We start from the raw sequence: 26783 nt of genomic DNA, 5'->3' as shown, positions 1-26783 counted from the left end.
CTAATCGCAGTTAATGCTCTCCGGCCGGTATTCATAGTCCGATCTTGTATTTAAGATCGTCTTAAGTCCGAGCTTGAGATGCTACGCAGCCATTTGATTGGTTGAATGGGATCTTAAGTCAACCTCTGGCCAGACTTAAGATGATCTTAAATATAAGATCGGACTATGAATACCGGCCTCCGTCTATGTATTTTATATATCTATGGAATAAACCTACTATTACGCTCCGTTTAGTATCGCCATCTATATCTATTTTAAAACTGGAATTATATTAAAACATTTATTTTCCGGCAGTGCTGATAAAATCATCGTTTGGTGAGTGTATGCAAAAAATATATATTATTTTTTAATATATACGTATATGTATATATATATATAATAAATTATAAATATTTTTTCTTCTCTCTCTCTCTCTCTCAAATAATATTATATATATGTAACGAATATTGCAACTATATAAAAGCTATACTAATATTTAATAAAAATTATGAAATATCGAAATTGAAAACGATCATATAATGAACGCAAAAGTAGAGTCATTATACTATTTCTCATCATTTTGATTGACATATCTATATGTTCTGAATAACTATAATAAATACTGGATAATAATATGCGTGTGTATGTCTATATATGTGATCCATGTGATCACAATAGTCATGTTAGATCTATTAGACCAATGTTAAATTTATTAGCCTATGGTATGCATCATTTAGAAAAAGCCTATAAATAAGACACGTATAAAAAGTATGAAGTATATGAGATAAAGTTATGCGGCTGATCGAAGGCCAAGTATCGGATTCCCGTTATCTCGATAATTCGTTACGTCACACGTAATCGAACAAGTATTCGCTTCAATGATATCGCTCCTCTCCTCGTTCATCTCTTCTCTTTAAAACTCTTTATAACTATTTTATAACTCATCATTAATGTTTGTGAACAAAATATTAGTCGCGATCACTTTATATTCAACCACGCTAATAATCTTCGTAAGAAACTTGAAATAGAAAATAGATTCGCACTTTTTGAATGTATTTGAGTGTAAATTGCGTTCCACGCAAATTAATATCTTTGTTCTAAAATATCCATTTTTCGGAATAAATGATTTTGACGATGCGATGTGGCACTTGGATAAACGCTCATTTATCTTACAATTTATTATCATCATTTCCTATAGTGTTCCTATAGCGTAACAATTTCGTCCAAAAAAGCAATTCGCACGGAAACCCTGACACACATATTCGCATATGGAGAGATATTGAAACGTGCTCTGTATTTGGCTATATACATAGATATAATGCTGGATATAGCGTCGAGCGTGCAATTCCTTCGTGCACGCGACTCCGAAGGAAGACTATTAAAAAAGTATCGCAACTATTCGCAACAGTTACACGCAAATGTCTTTCGAATCAAATTATAAGCATATATAATTTGACTTGAAACATTTGCGTGGATCTGTTGGGAGTATAGTTGCGATACTTTTTAATAATTTTAATAAAAATTATGGAACCTTTTAATAAGAATTAAGAAACTTTTAATAGGAAAGCATATATATTAAAAAATTATAAATAAGATAAACATTTTTATTAGGATAAGGTTGGAGGAGGAGAGGATAGGATAGAAATAGGATAAAAATTTTAATAAGAAAACATAAATAATATAAAGAAGTAATAAATGAATTAGAGACTGCAGAAAAATATCGAAAATATAAACTATTTGCCGGTGTCCAAGGATGAACAATTGATGAATTTGGGTTTTCTCGTAAAAAAAAAGAAGAATTTGCACATCCTTCGTAGGTGTAAAACACGAAGCCTATATTTGGTGTCGTTATGCATGTTGCGCTGAGAATGCGAGCACACGCGGACCCTCATCTCGTTAAGCAAACTAATCGCTCCAATTGCATCGCGTAAATGTCTTGATGAAGCTAATTATTGTAGCTAGTAGGTAAGCAAGCACATGTGTATAATATACAGACAAAAGAATCGCAAGGAAAATAATTCCCATTCAGTCAGACTTTATCTCGAAGGATACCAACATCCGGAGGATATTGCCTCGGTATGGCATCCTGTCACAGGAAGAGGAAATTCTCTATGTTATATCCCGGACTTGAAATCAACCGGAGATGTCGCCTTTCTTGAGACCTCTTCATCATTAGACCATGATTATTAAAAAAGTACAGATTTAAAATTATTTTTATCTCTAATCATCTCTTTGTTTTTTTGAATATCAGGGAGCGAATATACTATAGAATCAGTATCATTTGACGTATACAACGATAGGATTTTCGCGGTTTCGTCTCTCGTTTAATCTCGTCCACCGTTTAAACGCGAAGAAAGTCCGACAATGAGAATTTATTCCGTTATTCTTATTGAGCAAACTAATCTTATCGCGGGAATTGATTTACGTTCGACTTCGAAAGACCCCTTGTTCCCGACTTATTCCCAGAACGGCACACAGCTCGCACAGAAAAGATATAGCAGAAATGCTCGCATTCACGCGACACGCTACCTCGCTTCAACCTCTCTTCGTGAGAGACGTGTACGTGCGGTGGCCTTGATTTCTGAAGCCGTGAAAACATCTCGCCGTCGCCTCGGGTCAATTAAACCAAGCCACCAAGTCACTGACTTTGTAAGCGCGGCCAATTTCTCCTTGACGATTTGCAATGCGGGAAACGAAATAACTCTCTCGTTTCGCCTATTGTTTAGCGTTATGTTAATCCAAAACAAGAAAAGAAAGAAGGAAAGAAGGCGAGTATAGAACTAACTGTGTACTAAGTAAGTAAGCAAGCATTACTGTTAGTCGAGGAGAAATTGCGAATAAACTTAATATAATATAATACATTTTTTTTAAACAAATCTATTGGAAAAAAAATTTCAATATAATTGTTTTCATGTCAGGCTACGCATTTGGGATGGATACTTGAATTTTATTCCAAGACTGGTTCAGAATCTCTTCCTATTGAAAAAAGACTGGTTCAGAATCTCTTCCTAAAGAAAAAAAAAAGAGTCCGTTGTTATAGATAGTTGATTGGGCTAGGTCGAGTCATCACATTTATAAATGTTGTAGGTCGAGGTTGGACAGATACATTGTATGTTATTTTCGACGCATAACGGCAACGTAGAGCGTGTTTCACGAGTCTCTGCATGGGGTTCGTCCCGGTGCACCTTCACCCTCCCTCGCTTTGGGCGTGGTACCCGCTGCAGACGTCTCTCATCGATTTCTCCACGACCACCAAACACCATAAAGCTGAGACAAGCTGCGACACTCGTATCCTACATCGTGTACAACCGCAAATTTCAATAATTATAGTATATATAGTTATCTTGTAGAGTGAGACGACTATACGCGATTTTCTTTTCCAATGGAAAAAAAAAAAAAAAAAAAATCAGCAATTACGTTGACCGACACTGAAACTTACTTACTGATCGTGCTGCCTTACATCATCGTTTTGCATTCCTACCGGGATGCCTGTATATGTAACGGGGGAGACAGGTGTCACACGATGGGAAGCAGGTTTTCTTCTGGGTCGATCTTCCTCCTTCCCTCCAAGATGGCCTCCTTCGACCGCTATCTAAACCGTACCAATCCACTTTTTCGTACCTCCAAGAGAGTAACCATTCGCCGAGAAATCATCCAAGATATCATTATCATACGTCGAATTTATATAGGTACGCTCAGAATAAGTGATACGCAGCTCAGCAATCCAGCGGACTCTATATAAATTTAAATTCTGAAATGCAAAGTGAAAAGAAACTCGAATAAGCAAACTCATAGAAGCTCAAAATGATAAATCGTATTAAAATAAATTATATTAAAATAATGACGTTTCGGTCTGAAACAAACCAACCAACGAAAATCTCGAAAATGTCGAGAATTGAGAACTCGAGATTAAAATTCCCTCTCTTTAATTTCGATGACACGTATGTACGTACATATATGTATGTCCGATTGCCGGATTCTCGTTTCCAATTCGCACGTTTTCAGAAGTTCAACGCACTTGTAAATATACGCGAGATTTTAATTATACGTCATTAATTAACCGCATATGAGGAGAAAGCGATGCAAATTTCCAGACGATTCTCCTACTATACGATCTCGAGCTTGGGAACTGTATTAATACTATAAAAGTAGTTTGTACAATAAATAGTATAATACAGCGATTCTCTAATTCCAAGAGAGTTGCAATATTAAAATTTTTAAATTATATATATTTATATATTGAAAGTTATTTCACAAAGAGACAGAAAGAGAGAGAGGGAGCTTTTGTTACGTTCCTGCTCGTTCTATCATCGTTCTTTTTCCTTTTCGTTTACCGGCTATTCAACATCGACTATTCGACATCGACTCTAACATATATAGGACTCCAACTATCCGACGAATCCTTTTTTCGCACGAGCTGTATAACATATATAGTTATGTACACAATATATATGTATACTTGATATCTAGTCATTCATTTCACAATTCTTACTTATCGACTTTTATTTAAAATACCGTACTGCAGCAACGGCAATCAACTGATTACTTATCAGGTCCGTTATAACTGGCAGCTCGGAAAATAATGATAAACAGTTGAAAAAAATAAGTCGCATAAATTCTCGGTATAAAATAATATCCGAATATTTCTAGTCATTCTTAGTCAGAAGCAACGAAATATTTTAGAATTGACTTTTTTTACAGATAGTGAAAAATATTTTTGAAATGGTATTTCGAATTTCTACAACTTATAAGAGTCAAAAGAATGTGCAGAGCTTTGTATTTTTTTTCTAAATGAAATAAGAGCTGTTTCGAAAGTATTCTCTGGTACTCTATTACTCAGTTAGCGTCTGTATGCTAAACACTAAACGTTAATTGCGTTTCCAGGGAGGCGAAAAAATATTTGCCTTTCTATGCGCCGTCAATTCTCAGATGTATCCGGCCTACTTCATCATCGTATGCATCGAGGACACACTATACACTCTGTAATCTTCGGATCTTCGAAAAATTTACTTCTCGAAAGAAATTTACGCCGTTCCTGCGCGAGATAGACATTCGCATCGAGATTCGATAATTGTAAACCGCGAAAAAAATACGTGCGCGCGATAATGACACGAATAGTAATGAAATAAAAATAGCCATTTTTGGCTACGTACATTCAGCTCATCGAACCGTGACCGCGTTTCGAATCCTTGACTCTCAGAGCGCGGCCTCTGAAAAGAGAGCCAAGAACGCGATAATGTATACGAACGCGTTGCAGTTTGTCTACCTTGCTAGATTCGCGAGATAGATGCAAGGCTGAATCCTAAGATCCTCCAACGTCATCCGAATTCTCCTTTCGAGCTTGTTGACTTTGCGCGCTATCGATTATATGACGCATCATTCTCGCAACGCGATATCAGACTCGAGATAACGATTTAGAGAGAGAGAGAGATCGGTGAAACCAAACCAAATATGGTCATATATTCAAAAGAATCTTCCGGGTGAAGAGAATAATGCCACAGCTCTCTCTCGCTCTCTCTCTCTTACAATTAGTTGGAATTAAATTATACTTTATTCTAACGTAATATTCTCATGCGCATTGCCGATGCAGCTCGTTAGGCTCGTTAAAAAAGAGAGGCGTTTAGTCAACGACCCGCTTCTGCGATTCTTAAATAGTCCGTATTTCGTGGCACGTTTTTATACATATATATAAGAACGGATTCTTGAGAGAAAGACGGCCGCTTCGGCGTAAACCTCGTTCCACTCGCATGACGCGAAGTGACGCGAAGCCCAGAGGCCTAACAATATGACTAATCCACGTGGATGTGTCATGATGTCGGCAAAGGCCGACTGATCGATCGCTGTCATCCCGATGTTTCTCCTCTCTTGGGGGGACACAAATATTTAATATTTTTTGATTAATTAATTGATTAATTAATTATCAGGTTATGTCGATTGAAGAGGCTTCCTCGAGACGGCATTTGCTTTGTCATTATTATGAATGAATGAATTTTGCCCGCGTATCGCAATATGATAGAAAGATCGGAAGCGGCGCGAAAATTATTTATACATATCGCCGAGATACTATATCAGACTTATTTTCATTTTACACGAAATAAGCAATCAGCACTAAATATAACAATCGAGTGTTATATCGCGCGGCTTAAGATTCCACGTATACCGAACGATGGCGTCAACCGAGTGTACGACGGTACTGTTACGACGGTGTCGGATGGACACGGCATCGTCCAGGAATCGCATTAACATGCTTATGTTGCATTATGCATGTATAATCAAAACGACGTTTCTACATAGCTAAAATTTACTTTAATAACGTAACTTTCCTCGTTTCATTATTTATATCCTCGTTGCTTATATGTTTCTTTTTTATATGCGCGCGCTTTTCTATTTTTTTTATTATATATATATATATTTTTTTTTTTATTCTATACATATATAAAGGATTATATATATGAGATTTTATATATACATATAATTTTATATATATAGAGAAAGGGAATTTTTTATATAATGTAAAGAATATTATATATATTGTATATATATAATCCTTTGGAAAAGAAATTATATATATGAAATACATATATACATATAAAGAATTTCTATATAATCCGTTATATATACACATATATATAACATTTCGTTTACGTGCGGATGAATACCGGTTCCTACAATACGACGTTTGCTTTGGGTTCTGAAGAAGAAGGTTGAGGGACTACCTGCATCCCTAATCCCTATTGAAAATCCTAAACGTAGATCCAGATGAAATCTGTAAATTCTGAAAAAGAAAAAAAAACGAAACGCGATTTGATTTAAAGTATTTTATTCTCCGAATTTGTTCAATTCGCACGAATGTCATACCTCACGTTTATTCATCAAAAATGACGTGTCGCGCTTCAAGTTCGTGAGTCGTTTTAATCGCTGATGATAACTCACGAAGAAACGTGCGCGTTGCAAGAGAGGAACGTTGATGACTCGAACGTAATGTAATACGCGCGACTTCGGGGCCTTATGCGAGAAGACAACCTTGATGCCGGGGCCTTATTTGGTGGACAAGGTCGAGGCGTCTCTCGGGTCATTGGGTCTCTGGGGAACGCGAACACATAACAGGGTTTAATTATTTTATTCGAAGAGATACTATAATATATATAAAGAGAGAGATCGAGAGATACCTCGAGACTGTCAGTCTGATTTTATCGTGCTACGTCATCGATTACAGCCAAATTCGAGTGAATCAGTACTATATGATAATTACATTGATCGACGTCAGGAAAACCGCTACGTTTTACGACACAAATATAATTCGAGGGATGAGAGGGGGGACAGAGGGGAAAAGGGGAGGGTCTGTATAATGATCTCGAAACACGCGTTTATTATGAATGAATCATCGCGCGCGTTGAACAGTTCACAGGGAATTCGGAGAATGATTCGGTGGAATGTTATCAGCGGGATCTATAGATACGGGATAGAGCGTGATAGAGCTCGATCATCGAATATATTTCGCGAAAGATCCACATATTCGTCTTCTTTCGCGTAGCCGGTCACGTGCTCCGGCTACGCAAGCACGCGAGACCAGCTTCGAGAAGGAGCGTATCGATTTTGAAGGGGACCTCTCCTCTCTTACTCTCTCTTTCTCTCTCTTCCAAGACCGCAGCGCGCTTGCACCGGTTTAGTTTTATCTGTATTAACCAGTACTACCAGCACACGCGATGAGGAGCCCGTAAGGGCCCCGACCATGACGTGGCCGGAGAAAGAGTGCAACGCACCCTTGCATCCCTGTCCTTGAATCTATTTTTACTGACTCCGTCGCGCCTATGAGAAAAAAAAGAAAGAGATAAAAGATACGCCAGCGTTTATCTTCTCGTAATGATTTGTAACGACGCCCCTCTCATCGTTTCTCGACGTTTGCGAATTCAGGTTTTAATTTTTTTATACCAAGAATCTCTTGTAAAGTTGTAAAAAAATGCACGTCGAGTTTTTCTTCCGCAAAGCCTACAATTTTATCGTAACTAGAGAATTTATTAGTTTTTCGGTTCGGCGCGCGCAAGGCGCCAATAATAATAATATTGATGTGCGATACATATAATGTTTCCGGAATATTCTGGAAAAGTACCAGACAAGGCTAAAAAAAAAAAAAACACTTTTGATAAAGTGAAACGCAGTAGAAAGGGAGATAAAAGATAAATAATTTCATTTCGATAATCTTTTCTATATTAGGTAAATCGATCTGTGCATATATGTATAACCTATTCGAATCTTTGGAGAATTAAAATATCGTCGCGGAATCTTGGAAGTCTATACCGTCATCATCAATAACATATACGATGTCGCGAAATCACGCAGGCAGGTAGTAAGACGGAACGAACCTTTACGCTAGTGTATACTTCCAAGAGACATTATGCTCTCTCTATCGTACGATTTGAAGCGGCATTTGGAGAATCTAGCCGCTAGCCGGTCGGCGGACCAATCGCCGCGTCGCTTTCGTTTTATGCCCATATATGGCAAGAGCTGTGAATCCGCGGTGGTGGGAGAAGCCGGGTGGACGAGTCCATTCTCCGGCGCGAGGGGTGTATCTCTCTAGCGAAAGATCGGTCACTTACATCACGCGAATACGATTCATTGATTAACCGAGATTGGAAAATTGGAGAAAAATCCCATCGTCCTCTCGTGAGTCTCCGAAGGAGAGGATCGGATTTTCGAGAGACGCGATTCGTCAAAAATCTCGCTGTCTGCCGACCATACCTTCCGTGGACGAGTCCACCGGACATGACGTCGTGTGACGGCGGCCGAGGCGGCGCGATACGATACCGGCTCACGGTTGTCCTACGGCCACGATCTCGCTCACACGGCGTCATTCGCGGTGCTACAACGGTGTGTCCCGTTTACTCCGTCGAGAGAATTTCTTCTGCCCGTGCTCCGATCGAGAATTTCGATCACGTTTGACTGCGTGTCGAGAGAGAAAAAGAGAGAGACAGGTGAGTAAGTGTCAGTCACCGACCGCGTGTACCGGCCGGCTGTCACGCGTTTACGGCGAAATTTTCCGGACGAATCCGCGAAATTCTCTTTCGGTCGCCATGGCAGGGCGTTGCTCATCCGAGTGCGATAATAACGGACGATGATTCGTTTATTTCCTTTTTTTTTCTTCGCTTTCGGATTTCGTCTCGCGCGCGTCGAAGCATAATAAACGTCGAACGACAGGTTGCCGTCAAGTGGTCGCGGACGTAAAACCGGAGACAGGTGGTTGTGCGTTACGGGCGGTTTATTAATAGAGACGCCGTAGCTCTCTCGTGTGTTACTAACCTAGGACTATAAAGAGTATAAAGCGAACACGCGCCGCCGTCAGCGCCGTAATTAATCGTGGCTGAGCACGCGACTAATTACGAGATTTCTTCGTCGATTCGTGATAAAAAAAATCAATCTCGGAAATAAATCTGAAATTCCTGAAAATTCCCAGGCGATCTCAAAGCGTCCCTTGTGAATCATCCAAGCGAGCAGATATTCAGAGCCGCCATAGGTAGATATCGACTCTCGCGAAACTTATAATCGATTCGATCACAAGACCCTCGCAGAGAGTTCGACGGTCAATTTAGCGAATGCATTCACACCGGGTGTCGTGGGACCCGACCGGCTTGTCAGGTTGCGCCAGACGGGCGGGACGAGGGGCGGGAGGGGAGATCGGCGGAAGACCCCTCCGTGTCAGAGTACTTCCATATATGGTAAAGAAAGCCGGGATTGGTCGAGGGTGTCCCACCCTTATTGGCCGAGCGGTGGCCTGGTGGGGGATCAGACGAACAACGCATCTGTTCATATAATACACCGCGGGCCGATTGTCGGCTACACTCTGTGTTCGGTGCTAGAGATCGGCGGATTGTCGCAGCAGTGTCTCGCTGCTTTTAGAAACTTGTACATATAAATTCCCTTTTTTACACTCGAAAGAAAAACGTAAGTCTAGCTCGTCGTAAGTGATATACATATATTTGTAATCAATTTCTAGGATCGCGTTAGTGAAAAAAAAAAAAAAAAAAAAAAAAAATATCGAAAAGTAAAAAAAGTGCTGATAATTTCCGGATGTACGAAATAGTATCGTGGTGCGAACGACCAAGTGACAAGAAGGGTGTTGTTGGGTGGTTCACGTATTAAGAAGTGGTTCCAAGTGGAAAGATGTAATGGATGTAACGGTGTTACATCGTAGCATCCGCCGCGAGAGAGGAGATTCGGGAATGTGTATCGAGAGATACACCGTTCACATTCCGTTACATAGCGACAAAGAGGCTCTTGGCGTTAAATTTGCAAAGTTTCGTCGCGGAATTTCGAAGATGTCACGCGCGAGAAACAGCGAGCGAGCGAGCGAGAGAGAGAGAAGTTTGCCGTCGTCATCAGCGTGTGCAAGGGCGGGGCGGGGCAGGGCAGGGTGCGGTTCCCCCATAATTAGCGACGATAACGCGTTGCTTTTTTGCGTCCGCCTCAAGTTGGGGATCTTCTTTTTTTCCATACTCTCGATAAACGCGTATATTTGACGTATTATTCGTATCTCGAATAGTTTCGCGATCGGATCGTTTGATTCTCGCTACGCATATCCAAGTTACACGTCCTTTCGACGCCATCTTGAATGTGTTTGGAAAGCGGGCACCGGTTACCGGCTCCCCTGTAATGGAAGACATTTACACTTTCGATACGTTCGCTAATGCGTTCTGACGAAACAAATTTTTTCTTATCTCTCTAGCAAACGATATCTGGACTCTAATTATGTCGCAATTGAATTTTTCCGTTCTTATTCACGTGTAAAAATTCTTTGACGTGTACACTAGAATTAAGGATGAAGAAATGTGCCTAAAGTAGCATATTTTATCGTCATTTCATTAATGACGAGATTATTAATATATTGTAACGCTAATTTCGATTTTTCCTTTGCAGTTAAATCAAGACAGCAAACATGTGTGACGAGGAAGTTGCCGCACTCGTAGTCGACAATGGATCCGGTATGTGCAAGGCCGGTTTCGCCGGGGACGACGCTCCCCGCGCCGTCTTCCCGTCGATCGTCGGCAGGCCGCGTCATCAGGGTGTCATGGTCGGCATGGGACAGAAGGACTCCTACGTCGGTGATGAGGCTCAATCGAAGAGAGGTATTTTGACGTTAAAATACCCGATTGAACACGGTATCGTTACCAACTGGGACGACATGGAGAAGATCTGGCATCACACGTTCTACAATGAATTGCGAGTAGCCCCGGAGGAGCACCCGGTCCTTCTTACCGAGGCTCCCTTGAATCCTAAGGCCAATCGCGAAAAGATGACGCAGATCATGTTCGAGACATTCAACACCCCAGCCATGTACGTCGCTATCCAGGCCGTGTTGTCGCTATACGCTTCCGGTCGTACCACCGGTATCGTCCTGGACTCCGGTGACGGCGTTTCCCACACTGTACCGATCTACGAGGGATACGCCCTGCCGCACGCTATCCTCCGTTTGGACTTGGCCGGTCGCGATTTGACCGATTATCTCATGAAGATCCTCACGGAGAGAGGATACTCCTTCACGACTACCGCCGAGCGAGAAATTGTCCGCGACATCAAGGAGAAGCTCTGCTACGTCGCGCTGGACTTCGAACAGGAGATGGCCACAGCCGCCTCCTCCTCCAGCTTGGAGAAGAGCTACGAACTTCCCGACGGTCAAGTCATCACCATCGGTAACGAGCGATTCCGTTGTCCCGAGGCACTCTTTCAGCCCTCGTTCCTGGGTATGGAAGCTTGCGGCATTCACGAGACTACGTACAACTCGATCATGAAGTGCGACGTCGACATCCGTAAGGATCTGTACGCCAACACCGTTCTGTCCGGTGGTACCACCATGTATCCTGGCATCGCCGACAGGATGCAGAAGGAGATCACTGCCTTAGCCCCGTCTACCATGAAGATCAAGATCATCGCCCCGCCTGAGAGGAAATACTCCGTATGGATCGGTGGATCGATTCTCGCGTCGCTCTCTACCTTCCAACAGATGTGGATCTCGAAGCAGGAATACGACGAATCCGGACCCTCCATCGTCCACAGGAAGTGCTTCTAAGCGCGCGCGTTCTCCATCGCATATTATCATTCCCCAATCCCTGAGACTTGGAGAGAAAGAGAGAGAGAGGAAAGAGAGAGAGAAAGAGAGAGGGGCTTCTGTCTCGTTTTCGCAGGCGGACGTAACATCAACTTCCGCGACGGCAATTGCCCTTTGGTTTCTCCGGGGCGAAGGTAGCTTTTTTCAATTCGGACGTACGTGTTTAAGATAGGCGTGTTTAACGATTAAACGATTGAAGGAGAGAGGAGCTTTCAATATTTCGTGCCCTCCTCCCCGCGGCGATTGTTCCTCAGTCTCGGCGGCAATCCAAAAAGAAAAACCGGCGGTTCGTTCTTGCTCGTTTAAACGCGATCATTTTTTTTTTCTCATTTCATCATCGATTCAATAATAACGATCTTAAACATGTGCCCCGAGTCCTAAATACCTTTTTCTACCTTTATCTTGTATCGAGCCCTTTGTATTATATATATATTTGAATAACTTGCGTCTACTACAAGAGTAGCACCTAGCTAAAACATTCCTCGCGAGACATCCTTCTCTCAACGCGAGTAGAACGCTTCCTTTTCGTTAGACTCGTCGCTCCGTTTTTTTACGCTTCGATTGCAATCTTCGAGCAAGAAGAAACGTGAAGATGATAAAAAGAAAAAAAAGAAGAGGTTTCTGTTTGCGGGAAAGATGCGTCGCGATTGCTCTTCCCGCGAAAAGAGACACATGGCAATCAACGTCGGTCAAATGCATTCCGATCAATGTGCGGTATTTTTAAGAGGCGCTTGCGTCGAAGCTAATAAACACAAACGCGCAGAGAGATAAGCCTCCGACTTCTTATCTGTTTATTATTTTTTTTTTATTTTTATTTGCCTATCGTTGAGGGGAAAAAGATGGCCTTTTTTTGTCTTCTTTCTTTCTTTCTTTTTTTTTACACGATGGGGTAAACCGCAGATCCGGAAATGTCCTACGAACGTTCGCTCAAACAAATGGAAAAAGAAAAAATAAAGAAAGACCATCACGGTTTCGACCCCGTAAGCGTAGCCAAAGTATTATAATTTATTCCCATTGTATTGCGCAAGACCATTCACGTACACATCCTAAAGACTACTTTAGACTAATGGGATTATAAAATAAAAGTCTGAAAAAATACGATGACATGTGATGATCTGTGTTGCGTTCCTTAAAATCGCAATTATAAAGTCCGCATCCCCTCTTTGTATCCCCCTATTCATTTGGTGTTTTCATTTTAATGTATATCAGTGTTTACGAATTATTTTTTACATTTAATGTAGCCTTTATGACATTCGATATAGAATTAATAATGATATAATTATTCAAAGATTTGTTAAATTAAAAATTTGTAGTACTTGGTTTAATAAGAATTAAAAATTTTTCCACTGAAAGAATAGAATGAGTTTTTTTTTTAGCTAGAAAGATTAAATAAAGTAAAAATTTTTTTTTATAATTGAATGTAATAAATTTTTAAGAGTGATATAAAAATGAGATAAAATCAAGGATCGATGTTCCCTTTAGCCCTTAGATTTAGATGGCAGCACATCAAGGAGAGTTTCGTCTCCTAAAAATTGAAAGAATTCAGATCGCGTCGATGAAAAATTCAATTATCGATGATTATCGATCGTTGAAATAGAATAACATATGGAAAAATCAGGCTAGCAACAATCTGTCAGTTTAGCGACACGTCACTCAACGTCGACGATGTGTCTGTTTTGTATTTTTCCACGCGATACCAGTCGACTCTCGGTCATCTGGTATCTGTCTGACATCGAAGAGTCAGCGATGACAGATCCGAGTTGAATTCGCGTTAAGCTGGGAAGATGCGTAAGTGAAAGTTCATCGTTGTATTCTCTCTCGGACGTATCCAATTAATCAATTCGCGTCATCATCAACAACATCATCAACAACCAAGTGTCCAAGTGCGGAAACGGTCAATCTCGGTGACTGACAGATGCATATGTGACGGCGCGACGAGACGCAGCGTCCCTCGCTCAGATATTATCCTCTTCAAGGTTGGCGCTGACTCGACTCGAGATGTCCGATCAGAAGGTCGGCGATCAATATTCAACGTGGGTAAGGAAACGTCGATTTAACTGTTACTGTGTATTTACAGCGAATCATAACCTAAATCCAAGTAAACAATGCACTTATTGAAGAGATGTATGCATTTATTATAGGTCGGACTCACGTACATTTTCAATCTCATCGTTGGAACAGGCGCCCTGACCTTACCCGGGGTGTTCAGTCGAGCAGGATGGGCGCTAGGATGCAGTGTCATTTTGGTGTTAGCGTTCATCAGGTACGTAGGAAAGAACTTGTCATCTTCTTCCAAGAAGATAGCTCTTGCAAGCTTTGTTCTCATTGAGTTCTCTCTTCGTGCAGTTTCATTACAGTTACATTCGTCATAGAAACGATGGCATCGGCTAACGCTATAGTCACATGGAGGCATATTCAGCATCGAAAACGCGTAAGCATCTCTGGACTTATCTTACTTTCTTTGAATGATAGCCGCGAACATTCTGCAGACACTTTAGAAAGATAGAAAGTGAAGATAACGATCAAAGCTGTACATTAGCACACATGCTGTATGATCTTACATGTGCCATAAATATATTTAATTTGTAACAAATATTTATATTGGGTTGTATTTTTTCAGGCTTTACAGACAATAGGTGAATCTGGTCCCTCCAATTCAGATTCGGAGGATACTCCGCTGGTAGCAGCCCCTTCGACTAGTCCAGAGCATACGGATATGTCCTATAGATATTACGTGATTCGTGATAAGATAGAGATGGGTCAGATGGCATCCATCTTTTTCAACAGATTTGGCACTATCCTGTTCTATTTATGTTTCGCTATATATCTATATGGAGATTTAAGCATTTACGGAGCAGCTGTTGCAAAGTCGTTGGCGGATGTTGCCTGTACTTATCTGCCAAAAAACCTTACATGCAACGACACGATACTAGATACTGAACTTTGTTGGGAGGGTTTTGTGATAAATCGATTGGATGCATATAGGATATTTCTGGTATGTCCACCGATTTAAATTTCAGTAGATTAGCGACTTTTGTTAAAATGATAAAGCTGTGTGATAGTAATTGTTTCTATTTTCAGACAACGTTTGTACTATCATTGGGGCCGTTTGTGTTTTTTAATGTTCAGAAGACCAAGTATCTTCAGCTACTGACTTCGGTAATGCGTTGGCTTGCATTTACCATAATGATCGTCTATGCTTTGAAAAATCTTCTCGTACACGGTCCTCGGGGCGATCCACCTATTGCGAATTTAGCCGGTAAGTTAACAAATTATTGGTATCTATGACTTTTCATTAATTTCATTGATGTGATTAATGTGCGAGCAAAAAAATTATAAAAAGATATTTCACTATTTTAGGAGTTCCCAGTCTTTTCGGCGCTTGCGTTTATTCCTTCATGTGCCATCATTCGTTACCGGCACTAGTTTCACCGATAGAAAATAAGTCTAAGCTGAATCGATTTCTAGCTCTCGACTATACGTTAATCGCTTTCTTTTATCTATTATTAGCCGTGACAGGTATTTTTGCCTTTGAGCATTTGGATGATCTTTATACTTTGGACTTTGGACCACGTGGCTCGGGTGATTGTTCCAAAAGTAACAATTTTTTTATGATCCTCATAGAATATTTCTTGGCGCTTTTCCCAGTATTTACTTTGAGTACCAGTTTTCCCATTATAGCAATTACCCTTCGAAATAATTTGCAGTCGCTCTTTTTAAACGAGGATACGTCTTACAATTTATGTCTTCGAAAACTCGTCTTCCCTATTTTAGCAGTAATACCGCCGTATTTGATCGCGATGAGTACCAAAGATCTGTCCATACTAGTTGGTATCACAGGATCGTATGCTGGAGCAGGGATTCAATATTTAATACCTACGTTCCTGGTTTATTACGCCAGGCAAAGGACTAATAAGGTCATCGGTCTTGGCGTCGTTAATAAATTTGCAAGTCCTTTTTCGGGCAGATGTTGGCTGATTTTTGTCGTAGTATGGGCGATTGCGTGTATGATTTTAGTATCTGTCAATTTCATACAAATACATTTGCAATTCTCTTGGTTCAGTCAATAATAAAATTAATGTTACATTTATATTATCGAATGAAATGAAAGAGCTTGTGTAAGCTCGATTACAACAAAAAATTCAGATAGATATCGACGAAAGTGTTGCGCAGAGTCAGTCAACAGTTTTAACTGATATTATAAGCATTCGATACAAAGTGAATGAATGGTAACTAAAATGAGAGGACAGAGAGACTAATTGTAAGAGTGATTGCTGATATGTGGTTGTTTGATGAAATTTTAGATCTGTATAAACTTGAGACACTGATCGCGTAATTTGTATATGCTTCACATGTATGTGTGTGGCGAACCGACAATACTTTAGCACAAGTCGGCATGTACAACTGAAATATCGGATAAGTTTAATATAGGGATATAATGTCTGTAGAAAAAGAGTTTGCTCGCGCGTTCTCTTTATACGTATATACTTTACTTTTGTAGAATTGTCCCAGGATTGAGGAGTGCGATTTTGTTATTATAAGGAGATCCTAACGATATGTGTTGTACCTGTATTTTTTTTATACAGTAAAATTATTTCTCCATATTTTCGCAATTATAATGAAGTAATGTTAACGATAGGTAATAATAGTAGCAATAGAGCGAACGTATAATGTTATGTTCTTTTTGAGATCGTATTTTTGTATAAGATATGTATAAAACTGCCAAAAAATCTATTCGCAGCATCACACCTGTGTACCTGTGCCAGTGTAGCGTGCAATGAAGAATATGTTGCGAGTATATAATATATATATTTTCCAAAAGCAATTGAAATGGATAATAATAATAAACAGTTGATTATACAAGCTTCTTGCCGATTTTTATTCAAACCGGTATATGTACACACATATTTCGGCCTTCTTATATTTATTTCGAATCGAGATCTCTGCATGAGGCAGATCTTAACACAGATAGATTTCTCTTCAAGATTCCAACGATAGAAGATAGCACGATAAAAGCGATAAAAGCTATTTTCGATAAAATTTTATGTCCCTGATTACATGAATAGCGTGGAATGTGTTTACAATCGCCTTTTTTTGCATATAGGCACAGTATTTGTAAGATCTTGAATAACCAGCTCTTTTGTGTCTTTACATACATTCGAGATAACGGATCATAATAAAAGTGAAAAAAAAAAAAAAAAATTAAAATTACTCATTACTTTATAATTATTTGGTGAGAAAATTTAGCTTATTCCAACAATCTTTTTTTTGTTCTTAAACAAATTCTCTTAAAGAATAAACATCCGTGCAACACTACGATTAAAAAAAAAAAAAGTTTATATCAATAATAGAAGCGAGAATTCGGCACGTCACAGCGTTTCAAGCTTAAAGTAAAAGTTCAACGCTGTTCTACATATGCGAAAAGTAGTCATATATGAGAATGTCATATATATATGTATATATATATATATGAACGTAAGTGAACACTTCGGAGTGAATAGACACAGTTAATTTATAATATACACACACCCGCGCAAAATTCGGGTATATATTTATAATAATAAATAGCCATTTTTTTCGCACTTATATACGATTTGATTTCTCTCTTTGGTTTTTCCGCGGACAAACTCGCTACTAGATTGGTGCCTATGGAACAGGATTACACGACGGATATATCTTCCTATCCCCAGCTGGTGGCACTCGGACGCTTGTACTAATTATCCTTTCTCACTCATCAGTCTTTAACACTACGAATACTGTAGATCTATCTATTACATGTCGCGAATCTGTACTCGCGTACAAACTTTGTTCAAGTTTCTTAAGCTATTTCAATCGACGGTGCGTGAATTTCATTCGGAGAATTGAAATTTCGAGATATGTCTTTTGTGCTTCGGCATTAAATTCGGACTGATGTACGATACAACGGTGTAATATAATTCTTTCTTTTTTTTTGTTCATTGAAGAGTGCTTAAGCAGCTTTGTATGTACAAGAACAAAGACGCGCGTATTCGTCGCGCGCGTGACAATTGAGCTTGTAATTTGCATGTAAAAATCTAGAGAGTGTAATAGTTAGGTTTGGTACGATATTTTGTAAATATATTAGTGGTTCGTATAGAAAACTTATGCTATGAATCGAATCGTCCGGTATGTATAAAGAAAGAACAAGGTGTGTAGAGAGAACAAGGACTTAGAATTTAATAACTCGACGAAATGAGTTAATATATCTATACGTTAAATAATACTGATACTCCCCTTCTTCTCTCGTTCGTCTCCTATAAAAATTATAAACTTACTCGTAATTATTTAAATAGGGACAATTCGTGTCTTCGTGACCTATGCACTCTATCACCGGGTCGTGCGTGCTGTCCCACATCCCCGGACCGCATTGCCGGCAGAGACCGGCTAACGTGCAAGGCAATCGGACAAGTTGACGGAAATGATAAAGTAGGCCTCGTGCCTTTCTTAGTATAACGTTCCCGTCCATGTACATGGCAAGTGAACTGAAATGCAACAACATTTCGTCCGTTCGCAGATCCTGGGCAATCACGTCGTCCGCGTAAACGCACATTACAGCAAGGCAGAGAAACAAGTGGAAATGATCCGTTAAATAATTGACCCAGCAGGCCTCCCACATGACTAGGGCTATCTCGGTTGGAAATTCTCTTTTCAAGCATCTGTAATAAGGAGGAGAAAGAAATAATACACATACTTTAAAAATAAATTTATAAAATTCATATATAAAAAACGCAGTGTCATTACGTGGGAGTACGCAATAGTTGTACTTACAGAAGTATCCAACGATGACAAAACAGAAGCTCTAAAGCGTCCGCGTGTTTTTCAAGATGCGAGTAAAAGTCCGGCACCATTATTCTCACTAGCTCCCGAAGGTAGCACAGATTTCTGTCCATGTCCGTGTCGGTCGGGGTGCACACAGCCACCGATCTCTGCATCAGACCCGCGAAACACCAGAAGGCCTCGATTTCGGAGTTTAGTTCGGCTAGTAACGGAGCTAAGAGATCAGACATTCCTTGGGTGTAACCCAAGCGGCAGTTGTATACCGCGTAGTTGAGTAAAATATTCCTACAAGGCAGAAGAAGACACATATAAGGATGATTAAGTCAAAGGCAACGTAACGATAACAATATGCGAAGAGACGAATATCAGTCTCGAAATTAACTCACTTCATTACTTCGATGTTAGGATTTCCCTCGCCGGCGTAATAGGGATTACCTCTGTCCGTGCGAACGACATCTTTCTCCACTATACACACCACGTTTCGCCAGAAACGCTCGGCCTGCTCCGGATTCATGCTCAACCTGCGTCTCTGTATCTCCTCGTACTCTTGCCGCCTAATGGCGTCGATCTGCTCTCTATCCTCGTACATGCTCTGGTAGGAATAGCAGTGCAGCAGAAAGGGCCAAACAATTTTTCGCAATGCCGGCTCCAAGCCGCCGAAAAATATCCCTTTGCGAAGAGCGAGATCGTCCTCCACCTGGCCACGTTCGTTCAACAGGTCTTTCCAAGCTAGAGACGTGATCATTGGCACTTGGCCCTCCTCGGGATGCAATTCGTCCCGACTTACCTCCGGTCTGCATACCATAAAGTGCCTGTGCAAAGCGTTCGTTGTGGTTATTATGTAATAGATTGATAGACAAATAATTTATCTAATCTTATGCCTGACCTGTACGGCAGAGTCTCCTCCGTGTCCGCGCTCTGACGTGGATAAAGCAACTGATGCCACTGATGTAGAGTGGCGGCCAGCCGATCCAAGCCGCCGTGATGAAAGTGCAAGATCTTGTATTGGCTCTCTCTGCTCGCCACCACCAACTGGCCGCAGGTGCAAGCAGGATCGGCGAAGAACAGCCGCAAGGATCGCATCTCGCCGAGGTCCACTGAGAATCTTCTGCATCGATGCGCTCTGCGCAAGGTCACGGGCGACGCGGTCGCGCTCTCGGGAAAGGCAAGATTGTGTTGAAGAGCTAAGAGTTCCGGAGACCTCATCCACGTCGGCATCTCCTCGGCTGTACATAACAAATAATGTTATCTATTAATTAAGAATTAGTTCTAATTGAGCTCTAAATATCTATATTTATTTTTTTTTCTCACCGTCAGTGGATATCGAGATCGACAAGCTGCACGTCGAAGTCAACGACAAGCTGCGACTCTTGACACTGACATCATCGCGGTAAGAGAGGCGCGGCTCCTCGTCGACGCTCCTGGCGTCGCTCTCGTTGAAATTCCTCTCCTTCGAGTCCCCGTTCTTCTCGCACTTCCTCGACTCCGCGGAATCCGGTCGCGGATTCTCGATTCTCTCGCCGGCATTCTTTTCGGATCCGTTGTCCGGATCTCGACGACGTGGAAACTCGTAGCCGGAACCGGAACAGACGCGCTCGCAGTCGCCGCAGTTGACGGGTTCCTTCGCCTCCAGGCACACGTCCAGCTTCCCGTTCCCGTTCTCGGCGTCGTTCTCGTTCTCGTTCTCCAGCCTGTCCGCGCCACGTGACTTTCCCGCGGATATCTGCTGAGAACGCGGGTTGGTGGGGTCATTAGCAGCAGCGGCGGCCCCGGCGAGGACGTTTCTGGCGCTCAGGTTCTCCAACGCAGTCGGATGTTTACGCAACGTGCTGTTTGGTATCCAGCTGAGGTGCAGGGTCGGCAGATTCGAGTTCTTGTTCAGCTTGCACGTGACGGTCATGTACCCGGGATGGTGCACCACGTCGGCGTGCTGTCTCATCAACGTCGGCGGGTGCACGCAGACGTTGTTCTTGCAGAACAACGCCTCGCCGTCCTGGTAGATGACCCGTCGATTGTCCTGGCCGCAATCGCCGAGGATGTAGCTGCTCGCTTTCCGGAGAATGTTTGGCAGAGGCATCTTGCTGTCTCGTAATCACTCTTTCGCTGATTTCTTTCCATGAATATGACACATGATACACATATATGTATAATTTAGATCTCTTCGACGGAGGGAGACGACGATACTCTAAATCATTCTAAACTCTTGAGCCGAGAAATCTAAGCGTTCGTTGGCACGGAAATCCGTTTCCTTCGCTTCTCCAAACTCGACTCCGGGCTGTCCTCGTCTACGAAGTGCTGGAACCGGGATTCGCACCGATGGGATCGCGAACCGAGCCGATCGGCGGAGAATACGAAGCGATGAAGAGCGAGCATAATTCGGGAGCAAGAAAGGGATTCGGGGAGTCCCACGTTGAAGAGAGACTCGTCCGCAGATTTCACGAACGCTTATAACGCGCGACGGCTGTTATCGCCGTCAATTAGCCTCATTACATACAAAGAGCTGCTCGATAACGCCGCTTATATCCGTGCCACATCCGGTGCCGCAAACGTGCGTCCCGTCCAAGTTCCGTCCAGGATAGTTCTCGACGATAACCAGGAACCAGGTCGTGTAGTCTCGACGAGCCCCACTTTTGGGGAGACTCCTCCCTCCGTCCTTCACCGAGGAGGGTGAACAAGGACGCCTCGGAGGACTCTTAACGTTTCCAGCGTGTCAGTCGGTCGCATGTTGCTGAAAGCGCGTTCTTCCGCGACAATCTTCGCGATAGAGCGAGAATGATAATTATAATGGTAATGAAAATGTTTCTAAATCGCCGACGTAATCGCTCGACCCGACGATGCGCGGGGGCGCCTTCTCCTCTCGGCCGCGCAAGTGTGACGTGCACGTCGCCTTGGGTACAAAATCCTGCTAAAATCTCGCGCAGTGTCGCGCGCGCATACGCGTGACGTACTTTGACAGTTTGATGTTTGACAGCTCGCGGCCTGGCGCGATCGCGCGATGCACTTTGACAGCTCGCGGTCTGATCACAATCGGTTACGCAACGAGTACTTTGATTACGAACGTGACTTGCGATAAACCACGACTAGGCGACGCGACGCGCGTGTATGTATATACACACAGAGAGACGCTCTTCTTATTCTAGATCAATATTTCCATCGGCTATCGCGAAAGTCTCGCTCTACCTCTACTGCCGCTCGGTCCTACTACCCGACCCGCTGACATTTCGCTGCCTGTTCGCTACTTCGTAGGCCGTTTTTATCGATTATTCGCCGTCTCTCGCGCTTCTTAATCGTAACGTTATACGTTTCGCGTTCTCTTACTTTCGATCGATCATCTTCAGCTTCTCTCGTAATTCATCTTTTAGCCCGGGAAGCTGCGATACGGCACTGTGTTTTTACGCGCGAAAATCATGTAAATTTTTTCCGATCAACGATTTAAATTTTATCGCGACAGACATGAGCAATTGAATACACTATTATTAATAATTCTATTAATAATTAATTATTATTTAATTAAAATATAAATTCATCACTAATAATTGAGTGGCAATACTTTTTACGCTTCGTGCACTTTCAAGAATATAGATTTAAAAAAAGGAGATAGAAAAGTATAAAATATTGCAAACATCTGTGTATGATCAATGTTTCTGAATTACTTTACCTTTATCGAGCGTTAGTGCAGTTCATAATTGAAGAGTATCTTATGATCGTTGTTGAGAGCTAATCCCGATTTAGGACCCCGTTTAAGATACGATATCGTAGAATACGCTGAGAAATGAAAGTCCTCCTGCAAGTAACCGTTCACCAGCAAATGTCCTACGACGGCCTCCGCGGTTTCTCTCGTGAACTTTGGCACAGGCACGTTAGACACTCGCAAGGATGTGGCACCTTTGCTGTACCAGGCGTCCACGAGCTTGAGAGCGGTCAATCGTGTTTCGTTTTGCACAGCCTTTGTCATAATTTGATACAACTGTCTGCAATATTGCGCTACGTCAACCTCCTTTCCGACACTCGGCTTCCTGCAATGATCGCACATTTCGACGCAATCGCTCGCGTTCCAGGTTTCCTCGAAATGAGTCGCTATTAAGCTTCGTCTGCAGGACGTTTGATCCAGACAGTACGTCAACACTTTGTACAAGTTTTGCAGTCCGACCTTATCCTGAAATACCATTGTACTCAACTTGAATACGTCCGCCAATCTGTAGAGCACGATGGACACCGACTTCTTGCCATCTCTGCCCGCTCTACCGCTTTCCTGATAAAAGTTCTCCATCGACTTGGAAACGCAATGATGTATCACGAATCGCACGTCCGGTTTATCGATGCCCAAGCCAAAAGCGATGGTCGCAATAACCGCTTGATACTTGCCCGATATCCATTTGGAATAAACATCCGATCTGTACTCAGCCTCGAGCATCGCGTGGTAACATCCGACTTTAATACCTTTATCCCTTAAATCCGTGGCCAACTGTTCGGCGTCCTTGATCGTGGTCGTATAGATTATACCCGATTTGCCGCTGAATCGATTCTTCAAGAGATTCTCTATCATTGTCAGACACGTCTCCTTTTCCGCTGGTTTACGACGAACCTCGTAATATAAATTGGGCCTGTTGAATGAAGCGCGTAAGATCAAGCAGCCGCTGATGTCCAGCATCTTCTGTACGTCTACGATGATCTTGGCAGGGGCCGTGGCGGTGAGACCTAGAATCGGTATACCCGCGAACATGGATTTCAGCACGCCTAGAAACTTGTAATCCGGTCGGAAATCGTGACCCCATTGACTACAACAATGTACCTCGTCTATGGCGAAACGGTCCAGACGTCCCAACTCGTACGCCTTCTGCAGCTTGTTCATAAAACGATTGGACTTTGCCATGTACTCCGGCGTCACGTAGATCAGTTTCAGATCCGAGTTTTTATCCACGAGCGCGTTCATGGTCGTCTTGACGCTCTCCTTGTCTGCCTTTGCGCACAGCATGGTAGCTTTTACGTGAAATTTATGCAATCCGTGTAACTGATCCTCCATCAAGGACAACAATGGCGAAACTACTATAGTTATACCTTTGCTGATTACAGCCGGCAATTGATAACACAAACTTTTGCCACCACCTGTAGGCATGATTAATATAACATCTTCTTTGGACATAATCGCATTCATAGTTGGTAGTTGTAGCTCTCGCAACTTTTCAATCTTGAAAACATCTTTTAAAGTTTTCTTGAGTCTTGCGGACCAATCAAAGTACTGGTTGTCCCAATTTTTCTTGGACAGGGAAAAACTTTTCTTCAAAAGAGCGTCGTCGCGTAATTTCTCCTTGCGTTGAGTTAATATTTTCTTACGATCCTGAAGCTTCTGCAGTTCGCTCTCTATTTGTTGCAGCTCGTAATCGATGGCAGCTATTTCGTCGTTCTCAGTGACTGAAATTTGGAAAAAAAGTAAAAACAGTGTACAATTCTGTGAAATGTAATGTAATTTTATTTAGATAAAGAATTAAAGAAAGTAGATCATAAATGCCTATTACAAAATAACTATCTAATATCTAAATTTATCATAGTAGTTCAGTGAGGCAAGAGATGAAAATAAAAACAAAATACTTTGCATATCTGCACTAATTAGACTAACCCCGCCGATAGATAAAAAGATTTTAGATTAATCAATAATTTTTCTTCATATACGATATATTTAATCTAACAAGATGCAAAGATAAAAAAATAGAGAAATTTTACAAACTTTATAATGTTATATTATACTCAACTAACCTTGATACTCATCGTCGTCGTCTATCATAACCACATTTTCCTTTGTGTCCTTAACAGACATTTTAATCAATTATTTAGATTTCCTTATTAGAGATTAATGTATCACGATTCCCCTTTCTAAAAAAGGCATGTTATTAATACACGTATTCGCACACATCTAACGCCGGACACCATAGGTTTGTTCTTTTTAGCTGCACTGGTGCAATAAGTTAAAGTGAGACAAATATATTTTGTTTACATATACATATATATACATATATATACATATATAATACATATATAATACATATACATATATATTACATATTACTATAGCTTATAGCTATCTCCATTATCAGTTTCGAGTTTGTCCATAACTTCTGTCGACCCATAATTGGTACAATTATTTTGTTCTTTCAATTTGACGCCTCTCTTTGATTATCAGGCAAGTAAAGAGAAGCAACGACACTTTGTGCGCACAAAATAAATGAGGTATCAAGCCGTTTCAAACTTTCACCACCATGTTCCGTCAAGCTGCACTTCGTGCATGTCCAACATGGCTTGAAAGCAAACTCACGTCTATATATTTTAGGGGTATTTGTTTTATATTCGTCTCCTATTCGCATTTCATATAAAGTTTTAAACCTTTAGCGTTATTACATTAGCGCAGCATATTAAAATTGTATCTGTCATTATTAGTTTTTCATTTTTTCTAATTCTAAATAATTAGTATTTTTCCATATTTTTATGATTGATAGATAACATGTTTTTCAGCAAAGAGCATTTCTTCCAACGGATTTAACGGATCGCACAGCCTTAGCACAACGATAGAGCATTCCAATATGAAGGTTCAAATATTACCAGCGCTTCAAGATAATTATATGTATTTGGTATTTATTGCGCTATTTAATAATAATAAAATTTATATATTTTTTTGAATCTTAATATAAAAATTGTTACTTCTTTTTTTATTATTTTATTTTACAGCAAGATAGTCTCTATATTCGTTCAATATATATTTGATAATGTCATTATAAACTTGTATAAAATAATTGAAATTCTTAACATATATATATTTATATTTTTTATATTTTTTATTTTAGATTATCGATGAAGCGACACAAGAGGCTGCTATTGTGGATCCTGTTGATCCAGAAACTGTAGCTGCAGCTGTTCAACAAAATAATGTCAAACTAACAAAAGTTTTAACCACTCATCATCATTGGGATCATGCTGGTGGAAACGCAAGGTTATTGAAAAGCTTTACTGATCTTCCTGTATATGGCGGAGATGACAGAATAGAAGCCATTAATCACAAAGTTGCGCACAATGATACATTCAATATTGGCAATTTATCAGTCAAGTGTCTGGCGACACCTTGCCACACTCGTGGACACATCTGTTACTATGTTACAGGAGAAGAACATCCACCAACTGTGTTTACAGGTAAAAATAACACTAAATATATGATAAGGATGAAATATATTCTATATAAATATCAAATTTAATAAAGAAAAGCTCAATTTGCAGGAGACACGCTCTTTGCTGGAGGCTGCGGGAGATTTTTTGAGGGTACTGCTAATCAAATGTACAAGGCACTTATCGAAATTTTGGGATCTTTACCCGAAGAAACGGTAAGTTATTTAACTCGAGTTGTAATTCATTATTTCGAAGACAAATAATTTTTATATCATATAGGAAGTGTACTGTGGACACGAATACACAGCAAACAATTTGAAATATGGTTTACATGTGGAACCCGAAAATAATGCGATTCAAGAAAAATTAAATTGGTCGCACACTAAACGTGCCAATAATCTTCCGACTGTGCCTAGCACTATTAAAGATGAAAAACTGACAAATCCATTTATGAGAGTGCATGAATCGTCTGTTATGAAACATGCACAACAAAATGATCCTATTCAGACAATGGCTTATTTAAGACGCGAAAAGGATAACTTTAAAGCATAAGTTTTAAAATATTACTACTCTAAAATACTACTTTTAAAATATTTTTTCTATTCATCTAGTATATACATTTAATATATTTAAGGTGGGGAATGTATAAACTGTAAAAGGTACAAAATGTAAGGTATCTAGATAAATATTGAATTTTATTATGTGCAAATATACTATGGCGTATTATATTAAAATAAATATTTTGAATTTCTCTATT

The 26783-nt window shown here is 40.8% G+C and overlaps 4 protein-coding genes and 2 long non-coding RNA genes across 12 annotated transcripts; 2 read left to right on the top strand and 4 right to left on the bottom strand.

Annotated features, from left to right (window-relative positions):
- Positions 1 to 1611: 1611 nt before the first annotated feature.
- On the bottom strand, positions 1612 to 6320 carry LOC145932747 (uncharacterized). 3 transcript variants are annotated; one of them, XR_014424776.1, is made up of 4 exons: positions 3933 to 6320; positions 3419 to 3730; positions 3086 to 3272; positions 1612 to 2987 (listed from the first exon to the last, which is right to left on the bottom strand). It is a non-coding gene; the product is annotated as an uncharacterized LOC145932747 (long non-coding RNA). The 3 variants fall into 3 exon arrangements; XR_014424774.1 differs by having other exon boundaries at positions 3419 to 6320; XR_014424775.1 differs by having other exon boundaries at positions 3423 to 6320.
- Positions 6321 to 6586: 266 nt separating this feature from the next.
- On the bottom strand, positions 6587 to 8002 carry LOC145932748 (uncharacterized). Its single transcript, XR_014424777.1, has 3 exons — positions 7149 to 8002; positions 6838 to 7062; positions 6587 to 6754 (listed from the first exon to the last, which is right to left on the bottom strand). It is a non-coding gene; the product is annotated as an uncharacterized LOC145932748 (long non-coding RNA).
- A 1761-nt stretch (positions 8003 to 9763) lies between these two features.
- Positions 9764 to 13177, top strand: LOC145932745 (actin-5C). Its single transcript, XM_083031958.1, has 2 exons — positions 9764 to 9918; positions 10891 to 13177. The coding sequence occupies exon 2, from the start codon at positions 10910 to 10912 to the stop codon at positions 12038 to 12040; it is 1131 nt and encodes a 376-aa protein (XP_082888084.1). The 5' UTR covers positions 9764 to 9918; positions 10891 to 10909; the 3' UTR covers positions 12041 to 13177.
- A 148-nt stretch (positions 13178 to 13325) lies between these two features.
- On the top strand, positions 13326 to 26738 carry LOC145932744 (hydroxyacylglutathione hydrolase, mitochondrial). 5 transcript variants are annotated; one of them, XM_083031957.1, is made up of 9 exons: positions 13487 to 14116; positions 14221 to 14342; positions 14426 to 14510; positions 14700 to 15074; positions 15161 to 15338; positions 25382 to 25497; positions 25711 to 26053; positions 26138 to 26241; positions 26306 to 26738. In XM_083031957.1, the coding sequence occupies exons 1-9, from the start codon at positions 14078 to 14080 to the stop codon at positions 26576 to 26578; spliced, it is 1635 nt and encodes a 544-aa protein (XP_082888083.1). In that variant the 5' UTR covers positions 13487 to 14077; the 3' UTR covers positions 26579 to 26738. The 5 variants fall into 5 exon arrangements, with proteins under 5 accessions (XP_082888078.1, XP_082888083.1, XP_082888081.1 ...); XM_083031952.1 differs by lacking the exons at positions 25382 to 25497; positions 25711 to 26053; positions 26138 to 26241; positions 26306 to 26738 and adding an exon at positions 15440 to 17321 and having other exon boundaries at positions 13326 to 14116; XM_083031955.1 differs by lacking the exons at positions 13487 to 14116; positions 14221 to 14342; positions 14426 to 14510; positions 14700 to 15074; positions 15161 to 15338 and adding an exon at positions 24168 to 24304 and having other exon boundaries at positions 26306 to 26737.
- Positions 17256 to 20951, bottom strand: Tbc1d16 (TBC1 domain family member 16). Its single transcript, XM_083031950.1, has 5 exons — positions 20186 to 20951; positions 19761 to 20100; positions 19261 to 19686; positions 18866 to 19159; positions 17256 to 18753 (listed from the first exon to the last, which is right to left on the bottom strand). Exons 1-5 carry the CDS (start codon positions 20949 to 20951, stop codon positions 18369 to 18371), a joined length of 2211 nt encoding a protein of 736 aa, XP_082888076.1. The 3' UTR covers positions 17256 to 18368.
- LOC145932743 (ATP-dependent DNA helicase Q1) lies at positions 22533 to 24745 on the bottom strand. Its single transcript, XM_083031951.1, has 2 exons — positions 24629 to 24745; positions 22533 to 24286 (listed from the first exon to the last, which is right to left on the bottom strand). The coding sequence occupies exons 1-2, from the start codon at positions 24687 to 24689 to the stop codon at positions 22545 to 22547; spliced, it is 1803 nt and encodes a 600-aa protein (XP_082888077.1). The 5' UTR covers positions 24690 to 24745; the 3' UTR covers positions 22533 to 22544.
- Positions 26739 to 26783: the final 45 nt, after the last annotated feature.

This window comes from Prenolepis imparis, unplaced genomic scaffold (genome assembly GCF_030444845.1).
Source record: "Prenolepis imparis isolate NDT839.2.m4 unplaced genomic scaffold, iyPreImpa1.0 SCAF_2, whole genome shotgun sequence".
NCBI classification, from domain to species: Eukaryota; Metazoa; Arthropoda; class Insecta; order Hymenoptera; family Formicidae; genus Prenolepis; species Prenolepis imparis.
The sequence above is the reverse complement of the archived record's forward strand: the minus strand, read 5'-3'. Positions and strand labels throughout refer to the sequence as shown.